Source organism: Squalius cephalus (assembly GCF_949319135.1).
Source record: "Squalius cephalus genome assembly, chromosome: 17".
NCBI classification, from domain to species: Eukaryota; Metazoa; Chordata; class Actinopteri; order Cypriniformes; family Leuciscidae; genus Squalius; species Squalius cephalus.
The window spans coordinates 13789700-13807507 of NC_137138.1; the positions used below are offsets into that span (position 1 = coordinate 13789700).

Below are 17808 nucleotides of genomic sequence, written 5' to 3' on the forward strand. Positions count from 1 at the left end.
CATGCAGAGGGAATTTGAAAGACAACCGTTTATCCCGCCCCTCGGATTGAGCCGTGCCAATGGTGAGTTGCCAGACCTAACATCTTGATGTAGGTCTGGCTTGCCTGTCTAGGGTAATGGCCATGTACAATTAAATATCCAATATAAATAGATACTTATCAATTAAAACATCTCTAGTAACTGATATGGTACCTATATCTTTAGTTAGATTTTAAAGGGGTCATGACATGATAAATCAAATTTGCCTTGTTCTTTTGACATATGAGATGTCTTTGTACCATTAAAACATCCTGCAAGCTTCATAGCTTAAAATATCCTCCTCGTTGTAAACAAAGCATATATTTAATCAAGAAAAAATGTCTCATTTTGATATTGTGGGATTTGTGATGTCACACGGGCAAATACATTGCCTCCAGAACAAGTAATTGACAAATAATTTTACATCACCACACCATAGACCCTGCCCACTAGCGTTAAGTTGCTTGACGGCTAACACTTGCCAACACCAGATGCAAGCGTTATGTCGCGTGAAAAGCAAATAAAACCCATTATAATCACTGACGCTGTCTACACTGGATACAGTAGAAGCACATTCACTTTCTGATGTACTCTCTATCCGCTTGAGTCTGTCGACGAGGACAAATGGAAGAGTAAATGGAAGCATAAAGGAGCGTTCACTTTACGCTTCCTGTTTAAACCGCTCATTCGCTCATTTCTGTAGAGACTTCAGAACGATTCCAGCGTCAAGAACAAGTGATGCTTTAATTTAATGGCATCATGGATCGCGTCGGAGGATTATATGTTTGTTCTGAGAATATGACTGCAGGTTGTTTTGTAAACGAGGTGCAGTGTAATAGAGAGTTTGCAAAGAAACTTTTCGTTGAGAGATGAATCAGTCAGCTGTATAGACCTTATTTAGAGCAGCACCGTGACAGGTATGACAGCGAGGCTGCGAGGAAAAGACTTACATAAACTCTTAGATCTCTTATAAATTTACATTGTCTACTGAAATTTCTTGGAAAGATATTGTTGCAGTGTTTTGTCAGCAGAACAATCCAAAAACATCTATCCCTCACAGCCTCGCTTTCATTCCCGTTAAAAATCAAAGATGGCACTGCTTTGAATAAGGTCTATTGGATATGACAGCAGCTACATTGCAAACCGTAAGTAAACAATTTTCATAATGCTTTGTTTGTCTGTAAATCACGGTTTTGTAGGGATAATGTTACACTTACTCACATGAGGGAGTGTTGATACCGTTTCCTGTTTTTTGTTTTTTTTTGTTTTTGTGTGCAAAAAGCTTTATTAACATTATAAGTGAACCTCAAGGAACATATTAAAATAAATGTCATGACCCCTTTAAATATGATAAATGTGTTTAAACGAGCAGAATTTCTGTCAGGACCACTATCGTCGAATACGATTGACAATTAGCATATGTTTGGATTGCCGGTATGGTTCTGTTCTGGGCAAGAACTCCCTGCGCATCCATGCAGCCTAGCATGGATAAGAGCAGGGAGAGCAGCAATAACCCCCCTTAGGGTAAGCAGAACAGAACCAACATGAATGTATTGCAGATATCATTAATGTCAATATTTTAATATACAACATAATTCAAGAATTTAGTCTGATTTAAGGGGAATCAGAATGCCAATTCCTGACTGACGAGAGGAGGAGCTGGGGATGGAGGAGGGTAATTTGCTCCTGAGAAAGGCGATAGCTTCTGATAATACTGAAGGAGCTTATAGGTACGTGGATCAGCTGAGAGTCAGCTTATGCGAGCTTGACTAACGTGACATGCCAGAACTGACGCTACGCTTGATTTAAAACCTAAAAATTACAGTTTTGTTAATCACATGCCTAATTTCCTAAAACCCACTGCATTATGTGGAAGTCATATATTATGAGCATGATTGGCCATGGGGAACAATATTGTGACCTCGGTTCTCTTAAAGCAATTTTCACAATTGATTTCTGCATGCCAGTTGCCAAAACAAAATGAATCACTGCCCGTAACCTAAAACCTGGGATTAATATTTATTTCCTGCTGCTTGTAAATTCATATTTTTAGTCGTGCCTCTGTGACTGTGAGGCACAACAAGTGAGCGTAAAAACAACAAAACACCTTCAGGGAAGATAGTCTGTTTAGTTTCTGGAGCGAATATCCCTTCTCTTTCCCTTCTGCTGTCTGTTTGCAGTATATAATTGAAGCATCCCAAAAAGACATTTACAGTCAAGGGGGTTTAAATAAATCAGATCTTTGCTACATTCAAACGTGAATGGGTATTTTATCTATTCAGTCTGTCTAAAATTATTATTTACTTCTAGTATTCACTTCTTTGTAAGGAAGCATCTATCAAGAATATAAAAGTAAATGTAAATAGTAACTTTAACTTTCCCAAATCTTCCAGACCTCTCTGGAGAGTGACTCCTATACTGTTCACTTTTCCATGCTATGAAATATCTGCTTCTTTTCTTCTTAAGAAAGATTAAAGATGGCGATTGACTTCTAGAAACTATTACATTTATATTTATATATATATATATATATATATATATATATACATATATATATTTATCAACATGGACAGTGACCACTGAAATTGGACCGTGACCCAATGTAGTAAATACCTTTTACTTTTCCTTACCTGCCAATAGCAAGTGAATTGAGATAATTTTACAAAGACTATACATTTTTCAGACCAGCCATGAAACTGTTTTTTGAATTATTTACATTAAAAAAAAATTATTTATATTTTTGGTATTATTTAGCTGTTTTTTTTTTCATTCACATTAGAGACAAAGAGCAGATGTCATTTTGTCACTTGCTGCATCTTATACAAGAGCTTCAGATTTGTATCTGTCACAGTCACGTCTTTAGTTAAATTTTCTCGTTCTGTTTAATTTCTTTTGTCATGGTTTTCTTTGTCTCTGTTTTGCCTGTGTTCTACTTAATGATTAGTTGTCATGGTTTCTGATTAGTGACTAACCTGTTCCTTGTTCTGTTAATGACATTCCCTCAGTTCTGTGTTCCGCATTAACGTTTATGCCAGGGTTCCTCAAATCCGGCCCTGAGGGCCACTGCCCTGCAGAGTTCAGCTCAAACCCTGATCAAACTCCCCTACCTGTAACTCTGTAGACCTCGATTATCTTGTTCAGATGTCTTTGATTAGGAACTTGGAGCTAAAATCTGCATGGCAGTGGCCCTCCAGGGCCAGATTTGAGTAACCCTGGTTTTTGGTTTATGTGTAGTCTTATAGCTCTTTGTGTTTATTAAAGTCTATTTTCACTGTTCATTCTGCGTCATGCTGTTACAAGTTGTTTTAGGTGGGTTTTTGCTCGTGTTCTGGTTCTGTTCTGTTTCTGCTCATTATTAGTTGCTTAGTTACCGACTATGTTCTTCACCTGTCTGTAGTTAAGTTGCTTGTTATCTTGTTTCCTGCTTTAGTTCACCCATGTGTATACAGCACTGAGTTTGTATCCTTAGAGTACGTTTACGCGACAACGATATGCTTAAAACAGAGACATTTTTCCTTTTAATTTTCCGCATACAGATGACACCATTGTCAAAACGATCCCCATTCACACGGATCCGTGAAAACAACTAAAAACGCTGTATTCTGCTGCCAGGCCATTAGATGGCGAAGAAACACTATAGACTGATCATGTAATACGCATGTGCATGACGTCATCATCTTCAGAGATTCGCGTTTTTGTTGTTTACACAGAGACTGTTTTCAAAAACTTGCACTTTGAAACCTGTTTTTAGTTGAAAACGGTGTCGTGTAAAAGCCCCTTATTTTTCCATTCTTTAATATTTTAATATTGATAAAAAAATAACTGCACTTAAACCCTTATTTTCATATAGCCTATTTTTTAACCATTTGCTGACAGATGCATTATTCTTGTTGATTTACTTCATGCTCACTCTGACAGTATCCTTGTATCTCTACATATTTGTATTATTTAAGGTGCTTGTTTTCACTGTTTCTGTAATGTATATGCATTCCCTTTAACTGGAAATCTATATAGGCCACCCCCATACATGTAGAATCCCACAATTTCATCGGCGCTTTGAAAGCTTTGTGGTATAATGCTTCATATCCATTACACTCCTATTTCTATGTGGTGTATTAACCTCACTCTTAGAGCGAGCCGGAAGCCACATTCTGCCTCATTTTACCTAGTCATGTTCGCAAGCAGAGGTATCAGTCTGACTGCAGGGTTTCTCAGATGTGGGACTCCCTTAAAGCAGTGCAGATTACAGCAGACGGCAAAGGAAAGAGGTTGTTACCTATAATATTTATATATTGTGTGGTGTGGAGCTCTACTTATGGGGTTGTGAGGTTCATGTTAAAGATTTTTCCTAATTATCTCCACCTTCCTGTGTCCGCTTCAGTTCTGCATGGAGGTTTGGTACCGGTGGGGAGGGGTTAATGGTTTTAGGAGTTGCCGCCCACTCAACAGCCTATTTCCATCATTCCCCCTCCCACTTCCTCTCTCCTCCACCCGCACTCAGCATCAGTCACTCAGGGAGGACCGTAGCGTATGGTGGGGGAGCACTGTACCTCTGCTTCTGCAGCATGCAGCAGGCCTTGTAAAGAGAGAAGGAGATCGAGAAAGAGAGAGAGCTGCCGCTACCGCTGTCTGTCATTTGCACGCCCAGAGGAATCAAGACGGAGGAGGAGAGGAAGAGTGCAGTAGGGAAAGGAAATAATATTTTCTGAGTAGGTTTAGAGCCTTTGGAACTGGGAACTGAGACGGTAAATATTTCCTCTTCTCATTTCTCCTCTTGCTGCAATTCTCTGTTTCTCTCACTTTCCTTCCTCTGCCTGCAGCTTGGCTGTGGGGATTCCAGTGTGTGTTTCTGCATGAGGAGCTGTGCAGCATAGTAAATCCTCTCTCTCTCACTCGCTCTCTCTCTCTCTCTGTATACATGCTCATAGCTGGGTATTACCCCAGTTCATGCATCATGTATTTTCATGCTTTTAGATGCATGATGAAGGATGATGCAAGAACGCAAGTTTTGATTCTTCTGAAGCATGTTATCAGATCAGGGCTGCATGTATGTATTAAAAAGCCACCTGTTCTTGTCTTGAATGTGCACATCTAGATGCATTCAATTACTTTTCTGCATTTCCATGAATTCAGGCAGAAGGTCGGAGATTTTCTAAACTGTGATCTGTGTTTTTTTCTTTCTTTAAGTTGTCCTGGGTCAGACTTTTTAGGCAGCCAGTGGCCTCCCTGCATCTTGCCGGTTGTCATGGTTACAGCAAATCCCGCGCCTTAGCTGAGTGACACTTGCTGTTCAATAGTTATTGACTTATTTAAAAATATCCCATGCCCTGTGTTCTCCTTCTGGTCCTCTTACGGGCATGGTCCTTCAATCCACTCAGACAGTCATGTGAATGAATACATTATTTGCTGTTTGCAAGAATATGTCAGGCAGCACATTATCTCAGTTAAGCGTGTCTGCGTATGCTGCTATACCTTTTAAAGTGGATATTATTACATGCATACTTAGAGCAAGAGCCATAATTGTCTTTCTAAATGTACATCATTAGTATTGCATTGTATATTCCCTTTGGAAATGTAAAGTCCTCTGTCTTTGACTTAATTAAGTGGCTCTTTACTTCAGGACATTTGCAAGAGTTATCATGCAAAAAAAAGATCTTCCTAAGACATTAAGCTACTGTAAATTCAAAGTCAGTCAGGATGTTCTCTATGCCTGGAGTCTGAGCCAGATTCATCACTGTTTCTTTTTTAGGATAGTGGGGAGACAGGCTTAAATGACAGTACTCTAATACTCAGTTAACAAGCTATCTTGCCATCATAATGATTCAAAGTGCTCCATTTCCAGTGAGAATACACATAAATGTTAAAGTCCCTCTGCAGTCAATAATTGTATCCGTTAAAACTAATCTTTGATAATCACAATGCCATATTTAAATGTTTTTTCTTGTGAAAATAATTCCTTCATGCCTTAAAATAGCTTGAATGTAATTGCTTCATTTGATGCAGATACATGAATATGCAAATTAGTCCCCGCCTCCACTCACTCACAGCAGCTCAGACTATCTGATCCACTCGGCCAACTGCAGTAAACGCTACACAATGGCAAGTGGAAATATTGGTTTATTTCAGCTGTTCATTTTAAACAAGAAATTGATTTAAAAGAAGAAGAGAAAGAGAGAATTATACAGGCAGGTCCGGTACTACGGGGGTGCATGAGTGTGCTGAACACCCTCAAACAAAAGCAAGAGCACCCTCAGTTGATACTGTAATATCATATTGACGAAACAGGTTTGGTAAACGCTCCAGTGCGTATATGTGTTTGCGCTCTGGAGAATGTCAAATGTTTCTATTTACAACAAATTATTGCAGCGGTGAGCAATGTAGCCAATAGCAGACATATGTGTTGATCTCTTGAGCTCAGTGGCCAATCAGTTTAGTCAATTAATTTCAGTTCAGCGCTGAACTGCACTGCACACTTGCGAAACCTCTCATTAACAAAGTGTAGACAATGTAATTAAGAGATTCATTGTGCAGTGTAGACAACTTTATTGATTATTATGGATCTTTGTGAGATTGCAAACCTTTGGCTTGACTACATTATCAAACCCAAAACGCTAATAATGTGTTGCTAATATTACACAAACCATGTTCCGGTTTGCAGAGTCAGACAGCTGCCTTCTAAAAATCAGCATCCCTAGAAATAAGGATAGCACGTTGACAGGATTGGTTACATTTTTGTGATGGTAGGAATTAGGGGGGTAGGGAGTTTTTGAGACACTGCAAGGAGAAAATACTCAGCAATGGTGTTGACTGATGAATTTGTGCATGATTTGTCTTAAAGGGCACTTATTATGACTCTTTTCACAAGATGTAAAATAAGTCTCTGATGTCCCCAGAGTGTGTATGTGAAGTTTTAGCTCAAAATACCCAACAGATACATTTTTACAGCATGTTTAAATTGTCATTTTTTGGGGCTCAGAAAAACGTGCTGTTTTAGTGTGTGCCCTTTAAATGCAAATAAGCTGCTGCTGCACGGCACAGGGGCGGAGCCTCACGAGCTCGCGCTCAGAGCCAGGACAATCTCATCTGATAATATCAGAACAGAAACTCTCAGTTGCGGTGTTCATTTCGACTTGGAGTCAGACAATAATGCCCACAGAGCCAGAGAATATATGCTTTATGGAGATAGAACAGGTATAGTTTAGTTTAATTATGGTTATAACTTATTTGTCATCTGCTTTTATCCACTATTAATACAAGCCTGCTGTAGCAGACCCTGTCCGAATGATGACCAAAATATACTGATGAGTTCAATAAAGTTTATTGTACATCACACAAAAGATGAAGTGTTAGTTTTACTCCAGAGAATCACAGTAAGAGCTGAATAAAAACAGAAGTAAGCATTAAAGTCTTATCCATAAACTCTTTCTCTCTCCCTTTCATTATCATGGAACATACACAGTGATCATTATCATTATCATGGAACATACACACACTCGTTACAACTAACAGTAAACAAATATATACACACCTTTTCAGTGGGTGCTTAATAAACTGGTAAACCTTAAATCTGTAAAACGATTCCATGAGCTGTCATAAAGTGCGCGCTCTCACTTTCATTTCTGCTGTGGTCAGTAACGTTAGTCCTGTCGCTCTGAAGACCGTAAGCTGGATCACAAACAGTACAGATCCATCCTCGAGTAACAACAAGAGTAAATGAAGACTGCTATGTTCATTTTTACATCCATCAACAACACACCTCAATCGCTTAGGAGACATTCTTGTCTACAGCTGCTCAAGCGTCGAAACAATGGCGGACTCTGTGTCCAGCTCACTCAGGGTGGGTCTATGCTCAAACTGTAGTGTCAATCAACAGTCGTGGGAGGGGCCTGTGCAAAGTGACGTCACATTGCCCCGAATCTGAGAACAGCTTGTTCTGAGACAGTGCTTATGATTTATGGGGATTATAAAAAAAGCACTGGGTGGATTTTTATCATTATAGGGTGGTTGTGTGTGTACACACACTGCCAACACACATTTATGTTCAAACACCATGTAAAAGTGAATTTTGCATAATAGGTGCCCTTTAAAGCATATTAAAAACACCACATAGACAAATAAACCATGTTTAAAATCTTGATTTTCACCACAGGGGGTCTTAATAATACATGAAAGAGTCATAAAACCTAGAAACTAGCTAGCATTTTTGCACTTCTGATTCCATCGTTCTGAAGTCAGTATTTTTTAGAATGGGTTGTTTTGTAAATGCCTGAAATAAGATCTGTGGTTAACACAAGCTCAAGATATTTACATGTTATATTCATCTACAGATCATACATCTGTAATGTGTTTATCATCAGATATTTTGAAGAACTGTTTTTGTCCATACAATGAAAGTCAATGGGGTCCAAAACAACATTGAACCCAACTGACTTAGTTTTATCGAATGGACAATTTTTTTTTCTCAAAATAGAATGAACCATCCCTTTAAAGGTTTGTTCAAAACCTTAGCAAGCTAAAAACACAGATTCACTGATAACCAATTCAGAGGCTTCTTGGTACGAAGAGTCTCGGGACAGCAGGATGCTGAGCCAAGAATAAATCAATCACCATGTTGACATCCTGAGCACTGTGGCATCATTATCACACCTCATGTATATATCTCTGGGGTTCATTAGTATCATGATTGTGATCATGAAGAAAGTGTCATGAGAAAGATTAGAATGCAACGATTAAGTCTTTCTGTGGCATTTGACACTGAGCTCTCTGAAATTGATGTTTCTTTCATTTCTTACCTTTAACCTTCTAGTCAAGTAGTCGACTAAACGATACTGCTGCTTCTAATCGACTTTTTTTGTTGTTGTTGTTGCACATTTATGTTTTGGTTTTATATTTTTACAAAGGCTATATTCAAATTACCATCATGTTAATGTTGCGTTTTAAGTGTATATCTGTAGCGGAAAACTAAATTTTATTTTACCTCAGAATTTGCTGCTTTAGTTTTCTCTGTCACTTGCAGCGGGCTAAAGGAAAATATCCACTGGGAAGATGAGCAAGGTTAAAGAGTATTTTGACTTGGAAGAAAACTAAAAAGGTTTTGTGTAGAATATGTCAAATTTTCATTGTTTTATGTCAACAATTAAGCTTGCATATAGGTTTGTTATACTACCAGTAATGAGGGTCAATACCGGTATGAAATTTGATACTGGTTTAAAGGGGATTAAGTAGGCTATTTCAATTGTATCACTTCTATACAGATCGTTTTTTTCACTAGTCTTCTTAGACTAGTCGACTGCAAAATTTCCATTTAAACATATAAGACAGACATATACAAATTGATAAAGCCATTGATGTGGGTAATGGAGGCATAATGGTATCTTTTAATGATAGGGCAGATGGAAAGGTGAAACCCGAGATTTCCTTCCCATAGAGATGCACTTCCTCCCTGGTGAAATGTACCATGTCATGGTGATTCCTTTCAGGGTTTCCTGTTACACATTATCCATTTTGTATTTGCACAGTCTTGGACTATTTTCCAAGTGAAGGGAGTTTGCTGTACCCTGTGAGTTTCGTTTAACAGCGAATTGTGAATGAATGCCAAATAGGCTGCTTGTTCTCACGGTTAACTTGCTACCTGGATGAGTAGGTTTCTATAGCAACTACAGAGTCCCCTCCCCCACTGTAAAACGCACACGAGCACGCAATGCGTAGCACTTTGACTGCTCTCTCCGACTTACCAGAGGTGATGCTGTCATTTTGCCATTCGAGCAGCGGGAGGATTTACCATTCAGTGTTAATAGCTCAAGATAAATGATCAGCGTTTTCTCATTCATCTCATTTAATGGGAGGCATTGTCTTGTTATAACGAAGTTGGATTGGGTGAAAAATCCCTCAGTTTAGCAAAGCTCAGCTGTGTAACATGTTGACACAGATGAAACGGTTGTTACTTCCACACCACTAGGTTTGAGCTCCCAGCTGTTCCTTCTCTGCCCCAGTCTCAAGAGCCCTAATGCTACGCATGACTGCTTTAAAACACCCATCGTTAGGCGTCGAACACTCTCACACACATCCAGACCTTTCTTTCTGGAACATGCCCTATCTTACTAGTATTCTAGTATTCTTAAAGTATTACTGCCCTCGAATTAAGTTACTGGGATTAGCTCATGATTCTCTTATCATGAATCTGCTGAGCATCAGGAGAGCTCATCTAATATTGTCTTAAATGTTTCAGACCATTCCTAGATGTTCAGGAACTCTTTAAATAAGCATTATAAGTTACACACAGCTGAATTGTGAGTCATTTTTGCATCACTTGCAGATTAATGATTGTTTTCAAATGGGTTTCCCAAACTTTTTTATTGTAAACAATTAGACATGACTGAACGCATTAATTGTACAACATCTGATATGTATATGGTGCATCTGTTCTTATCTTTTCATTTGTACCAGAGTAAATATGGCATCTTCCCTGATTAAAGGGTTAGTTCACCCAAAAATGAAAATTCTGCCATCATTTACTCACCCTTATGTTGTTCCAAACCTGTATGAGTTTCTTTCATCTGTTGAACTAAAAAGAAGATATTTTAAAGAATGACGGTAAAGAACAGACAGTTGACGGTAGCCATTGACTTCCATAGTAGGAAAAAAAATTCTATGGAAGTCAATGGCTACTGTCAACTGTCTGGTCACCAACATTTTTCAAAATAGCTTCTTTTGTGTTCAACAGAAGAATGAAACTCATACAGGTTTGGAACAACATGAGGGTGAGCAAATTATGACAGAATTTAAATTTTGGGGTGAACTATCCCTTTAAGGCCCTTTATAGTATCTGGAAGCTGCTTCAATGCATTCATTTTTGTTAAATGACAATACTCTGATCATCTTCCTTATGTTCTGTCATAAAATATGTATTTAAATCCTTTCAATTAAATCGGTTATTATTGGTCACATCCCTTTGTTCTTGTTCTTCATCCTTTTAGGAGTCAGAGGTCAACGATCGGAGGAAAAGGTGTCAGATCCTTGAGAGAGAAGTGAAGAACAAGGCATTAGCATGTAAGACTTTGGTGAGTACCGGCACAAGCTACGCAGTGCATAATGTAATGGCTGATAATGTCTGAAAATATGTGTTCTCTCCTGTTGCACTCCATAACCATAAACCACAACTGACACTGATCTGTACACTTTAAAGATTGTTCTAGCTGTTTTCTTGGGTATTTTTTTTCTGTAATGCCTGTCCTTGCTAAAGCTTTTAATGCTTTCAACAAAGCACACCCAATCCTGTTGCTCTAGAGCACCTTTGCCTTTGCTAGTCTCTTTTCTCTTTTTCAAACTTATTTCAGGCAGGTTTTTTGAACCCACCAATCTTCAATTAAAGGTGCAGTATGTTATTTCGTCGTTGCTGAACATTTTTGATATTTGAAATCAACCCAAACAAACACACCCCTCTCTTCATTCCTTCACCTCCAAAGCTCACTCTCAATCCTAACCGCCCTGCTCCAAGTCGGTCTTGGACCCCGATCGCTGGTAACACTGCATTGTCTAGCAGTCATCAGCCTCCACAGCTCTCACTAGCTGGCCTCCATTACACACGCAGTGCAAGAGTGGATGTCTATTTATCGCAGCAGAAGCGCAACAAAAAATAATGCTTCACGAAAAATAAAGTGAGGATGATGAACGAACGACAAGGAAGCACAAAAAATGAACATACATACACAAGAGTAAATACAAACAAGAGTTCGTTGTTAGTTGCCAACAGCACAGCAGCTCCAGACAAACAATGACACAAACCAATGTTACTCACGTAGGGAGCGAAATCAAAGCAACCTTCGCAACTCTTTTCGGGCCTTCTCGCTTAGCTCTCTCCAGTGCTGAAAGGCTTTTCTAATCCTAAAGCTCTTTCCTGATCATAACCCTTCTTTTCCCAGTTATATTCTTATGAGCTTTTCTCTTTTGTAATGTCTCTCAGCCATCTCTCTTTCTACAGTCTTTTTTCAAATCTCCCTCTTGCTTGTACTCTCTCATCCACCGTCATACGCCCCCTAATGCTGATTGGCTACATGTTGGTTATTGTGTCTAGTTGTGTCGGTCCGACCAACTTTCAAACAGCGTTTTTCAAATATCGCTTACTTATTTTTTTATTTATTTTATTTGAAAATGTTACTGCTAAATATTCAAAAAGTATTTTATTTAGATTATTATTATTATTATTATTATTATTATTATTATTATTATTATTATTATTTAAAATAATTGTATTATTTATTACTGACATTGAGGAATTATTGTTGGTGGATTAATACACCCCAATATTCAGATTCAAAGCATAACCTTGATGTGTCACAGTACTTTAGTCATGTTACAGTAAATTTGGAATTTATATACAGTACTTAATCATTAATCATTTGAATAGATTTGTCCGTATCCTGCAAGGTTTGCATAATGATTTAAAAAATAAATGATTTATATTCCCTCATAAAGGATTTTGACACAGAAACCTTTCAAACACTGCTGGTTGAGCTGTTAAAGCCATGGACTACATGAGGAAAGCCAGTGATTTTAAATATTTGATTTCACATGTGTAAAGGGCACATAAGTTACCCAGCAGCAACTGCTGTATGAATGAAGCTACCACACACCACCTCCTTAGTGGAGATCCATTGGGTGTTTAATGGAAAAGCACAGGAATAGCATGTTTGATCTTAAACCACATACTGCTTGGTGGCAAACGCTCAAATGTGCTTTTAAAATTCCCTGAAATTTATCCTTCAATGTCAACTATGTTAATTTGATAATGCTGCTCAAAACCCTTGTGCTGCTATCAAAGTACTGTAGTACCACGGCGCTAGTCCAAGAGTTTATTCATTCTAATAATTTTTATGAGCTGGGGGTGTTAATTAGCATGCTTCATGAGAAGCGTGTTTTGCGTCTTGTAGAGATGACATGTCAAGAGGTCACGGAGATGGTCGCTCTGAATAACAAACAGCTGTCTAATAGGATCAAATCTGTCTAATGAGCATTTTTTCCATAATTGAATGCCAAGTATCTAAACTGCCTTATTTGTTTATTGTGGTATATACATCAGTGCAGTGACAGCATTCTGACAGGCTAAGGGAGGATGCGGTCTCCCTCCCGACCTCCTGTAGCTGTCATGGAAACCACCTGCTCTCAGCGGGAGAGAAGCCTGAGCTTTCACAGCAGGATCAGAGGCTAAGATTTCTGTTTGTTACAGGTACAGACTGGAGATGTCACCTAAGATTGGCAGATCTGCCACTATAAGCTGCATGTTAAAGAACTGAATGTGTATTGGCTAAATGAAATGTGCACAGAACAAACTCCTTTTAGTAAGATTGAGTCCATGTATAGTGAGCCAGTGCCAGTACCCTGGTACAGCAATGGATATTTGGGTAGTTGACATTAAATACTTTTGGGAAGTTTTTTTGCCACTTTCTACAAAAATGGTATGTTTTGGTTTCTCATGACTTTGTCTAAAGCATTCAAGGCATGTTGCCCTATGTGAGCACTGTTAAGCCCTATTCGCACTGGATTAGTATTACCTGGTAACCTCTAGCCATTTGTAATAATTGCAGAGGTTGTCTGTGATCTTAATCCCGTGCGAATCGGCCATGTCTGTAATTTGTAAAGTAAAAATTCCCCCGCAAATGACCTACCATATTTCGCTGAACACAGAGGTCCTGTAATAACATTAGTCCTGTGCGAATTGGCATGTCTGTGATTTGGCGGGGTCGTATATAATTTTTTTAAGGTTTTTGTTTCCTGTGCGCCTTTTTATCCAAGAATGGAGGCTGTATTGGAGTGTTTTGATAGTATTTTGGGCACTGGGTCATATCGCTATAACTACACCATACAACTGTAATTTGCAGAAAGAGAAAGCTGAAAATCATCAGAAGAGAGAAAAAGAATGATTAGATGGAGATGGATGACATAGCAACATGCGGTACAGAACATTTTTCTGTTCATGATACAGCTAGACCTATAATGACAAGACATGTCCCAAGCAATAGCCTATTGACATCATATCCAGGAGATAAGTCAGTAAATTCGAGTAAAATCACAGACTTTTCTTATCCTGTGCAAATGCGCCACACGAATCTGGGTGGGTAATTTCTAAATCACACGAGGTCCCCAGATAATACTAATCCAGTGCGAATAGGGCTTTAGATGTTTGATAAACAAATAAAATTAACCTAGCATGACAAATAAATAATCTCAGTTCATGACCCACAGATTTCCTGCCCCCTAAAGTCTCTGTTTCTCCTGTTAAAGGGGTGATATAATGTCCCTTTTTACAAGATGTAAAATAAGTGTCTGATGTCCCCAGAGTGTGTATGTGAAATTTTTGCTAGAAATACCTCACAGATAATTTTTTATAGCATGTTAAAATTGTCCTTTTTTGAGGGTGAGTAAAAACACGTCGTTTTGTGTGTGGGCTCTTTAAATGCAAATGAGCCGCTCCCGGCACAGAGAGCAGAGCCATATAGAGCCCTTTGTTACGAGGCGGGATTTATGTACATTTTGGGGTTCATGATGTCACTAACCCGGGAGGAAGCTCGTGTAGTCCCTACCAGCCGTTTGTTGTAGTCCTGAAAAAGTGATTTCCGTAAAAGAAAATATCTCCCTTTGCTTTGAACTTTGAGCGTCGTAACTTTGCAAATGTTGTTTATGCTCAAACAGCAACATTACACTCTAACTAAAGTTAAAAAAGTGAAATCATAATCAACCACCCTTTAATACTGTATGTCTGTGGTTGTATAACAACACCCACACACCCTATATACAGTACATCTATAATGCTGCAGTGGTTGGCCATGTAAAGAGCCTCATCTCAGTGAATGTTTTGGAAGGATGAGCAAAGCTTTTCTGAGCAGCTGCAAAACCAGGGGCCAAACCGGAGGGTGGGGATCGGGCAGCCGTGTCTGCTTGAATTAGTCCATTCTTGTGGCACGCTTTCGCTCTCTCTCTTCCCAAGAAGACCGCCTCTTTTTTTTGCCGTTCTGCTGCTTGATCCATCCGTATGGAAATCGAAAGCAGAATTCCTGGGTATGAAACGTGCCGCTGCTTTCACTTACATCCCTGTGAGAGTTTCTGTTGATAATCCCATGGTAGTTTAATCTTTGCTACATTAAAGCTGTGTTTAATCAGCTGTGACTGCGCAGAGAACATAACTGCACATTTTTAACTCTAGGTTTCAATGTGCAGCCAGTTCAGTGGTCTCTTAAAGGTCCCTTGAGCAGAGGTTAAGGACTGTCCTTTCATATGAGGTAATAGAACATGATGGCTGAAATGTTCCCAAATGTATATGCGGATATGCTACACGTGATCTCATGGGAGGTGTGCAGTGGTCACCGTTGAGTGTGCGCTGCCCTCGTGTGCAGTAGCTGTCATGTCCTGGGTGACACTGTGGTTGACAGACAGGGCTTCTGACAAGAAAGTTCAAATGCTCCTCTAGTTGCTGTTGAGCAAACCTGCCACCTGATATACTTTGAGATGTGAGCCAGCTAGGAAGGGACAGGATGCTGAGTCAGAGACGCTCACAGAGTTCAGTCAGGGTGTGGCACTTTGAAAACGTCAAGAGATGGATGGCTATGTTAAACAGTCAAATTATGTGTTTGAAATGACTTTCCAAGCTTGTTCTTGTGCATTTATTAGTTGATAAAGTGTGATGAGATACAAGTTGCATGTTTAGATGTGAGATGATTTGCCTTTCTCTTTTCTTTCTCATTGTTTGTTGCCTTTTTCTACCTTTTCTAAATATTGCTTAACGCCAATGTGTGTAGTGTTTTACATTTTCAAATGCTGTCCTAACTTAATACATAGAGACATCTATAAGTAAGCTATCTGTAGGTTGATTCCCTCATAAAGGGTAAATAGGTGCTCTGTAGATTTCAAAATATTTAGGTTTGTTTGAACCAGCCCACATAAAAATTTTGGCTCAGTGTTGTGAGTTTGGGGCATGGCTATCAGTTTAACTATCTGACCAATTGCAGAGAGTGGGAGTGTTTGGGAAACCTGTTTGAGAACACTTAATATTTTTGCAGTTTCATGTTGTGATGCTTGTGGCAAAATAAATTATACACTTCAAAAACTGCATAAATTACTTTAATTCAATTAAAAAGTTAATCTACCAGCAAATTGAATCCTGGTCTGTGGCAATTGCTGCATGGTGCCATTCTCCATGAAGTATTGATTAATTTTTCGTACACGCCGTGTTAGAGGTTTTGAGATTTTTGTGGCTCTTTAAGCACAGTCAGTTATGGGTGGCAAAATGAGCACCCATCTTCAGTCCCTACAGGCAAAAGAGATTTGTGTTTTATCACTGAGAGCATCACCCAGTGTTTGTATGTTCTCTAAGCAGTCACATATATACATCCTGAAAGGATTTCTATATTGATCTAACTTTTCTTTTGGATGAAATGGCCAGGTGTCTCGGTCCAAAATTGTATTTCTCTGCAGTTTCACTTCTCATTGGTACTGTCAGTTGTTAGATAGATAGATAGATAAACACAGTCAGTTATATCTTAAGTGAATGTAAACAGTAGGGTGAAAACCAGATATGTCAGTATTTTGGAGCAGTGTATTATGTCTTAAAGGGACAGCAACCTAGTATACAGTACCTGCTGTCTGTGTTATTAATGCTAATCAAACAACAAAAGACAAAAAGAAAATCACTCACTGCTCTTCATTGAATAACTTTTGTATCTTTTAATAAGAATCAAGTTATATTTAATTCATACATTGAAAACTATGCAGCGTTTTATTTTTACATTTGATTGACATCTGTAGTATTTCTTACTACGGGCCCTTTTTTAACGATCTAAGCGCATTGTCTAAAGCACGGTGCAAGTGCACTTAGCTAGTTTAATGACGGGAAAAATGGTCAGTGCGCCCGGCGCATGGTCTAAAAGTGTTGTCCGTATTCTCTTAATGAGTAATGTAGTGTGTTTTGGCCGTAACATCCAATAAAGCAATCAGAGTCTCATCTCCCATTCCCTTTAAAAGCCAGTTGCGCTCGTGCCATGGCGGATTCGCTATTTACATGGTGGAATTTTCAAGCAGAAAAACTGAACGCTTCTCCAGAGAGAAAACGGATCTGCTCGTGTGTGAGGTTAAAGCGTGCAAGAAGACCATCTACGGGACAAGCCAGTTTCCACCATATCTTTATGAACAATATAATAATCTTTTACATTGTAATCCTTTTATTATTTATATTTATTATGTTTGTGTTGCAAGTCCCTGTGTGTGTATTAAGCAGAGTGTACGTGCGTTGTGCACCCGCCTATAGGAGCATATTACTAATGTGCCCTTTAAATAACAAAAAAAATACTGCGCCCTTGACTTTAGACCAGGTTTTTTTTGGTCAATTTCAGTTGCCTCATAATAGCAACGAGCCAACAATGCACCTGAACACACCTCGTTTTCAGACCAGCATGGGTGAACAGATGAGCGTAAATGCAGTACGTGGCGCAGGATGTGAAAATTACAAAAACACTAGCAGAAAACACTTGCGTAGCGCCTGGCACCGCATTGTGCCGGGTGTATGATAGGGCCCTACATGTTAAAGAAACCTACTGTGCCTGAAAAATTTATTTACTTTGGATCTTTGTTCTATTGTACTTGTCCTTTCTACTTATTTTTAACAAAATAACAATATCATGATATACCGTTATTGTGAAGTAAAATGTCTCATATTGTGAAATAACATTTTGGTCATAATAAAATTTTGGCCATATATTATGTATAGAATGAGCTGACTCCTTTTTTTCTTTTTTATCTTGA

General features: G+C 38.7%; 1 protein-coding gene across 5 annotated transcripts in view; it reads left to right on the forward strand.

The window, feature by feature from the left end:
• rimbp2a (RIMS binding protein 2a) overlaps positions 1-17808 on the forward strand; it is a 68097-nt gene that overhangs the window by 18075 nt on the left and 32214 nt on the right. For all 5 annotated transcript variants that reach the window (XM_079846798.1, XM_079846799.1, XM_079846800.1 and 2 more), the window contains exon 5: positions 10995-11078. In XM_079846798.1, the coding sequence (XP_079702924.1) occupies positions 10995-11078 (84 nt within the window). The remainder of the gene's footprint in view (positions 1-10994; positions 11079-17808) is intronic.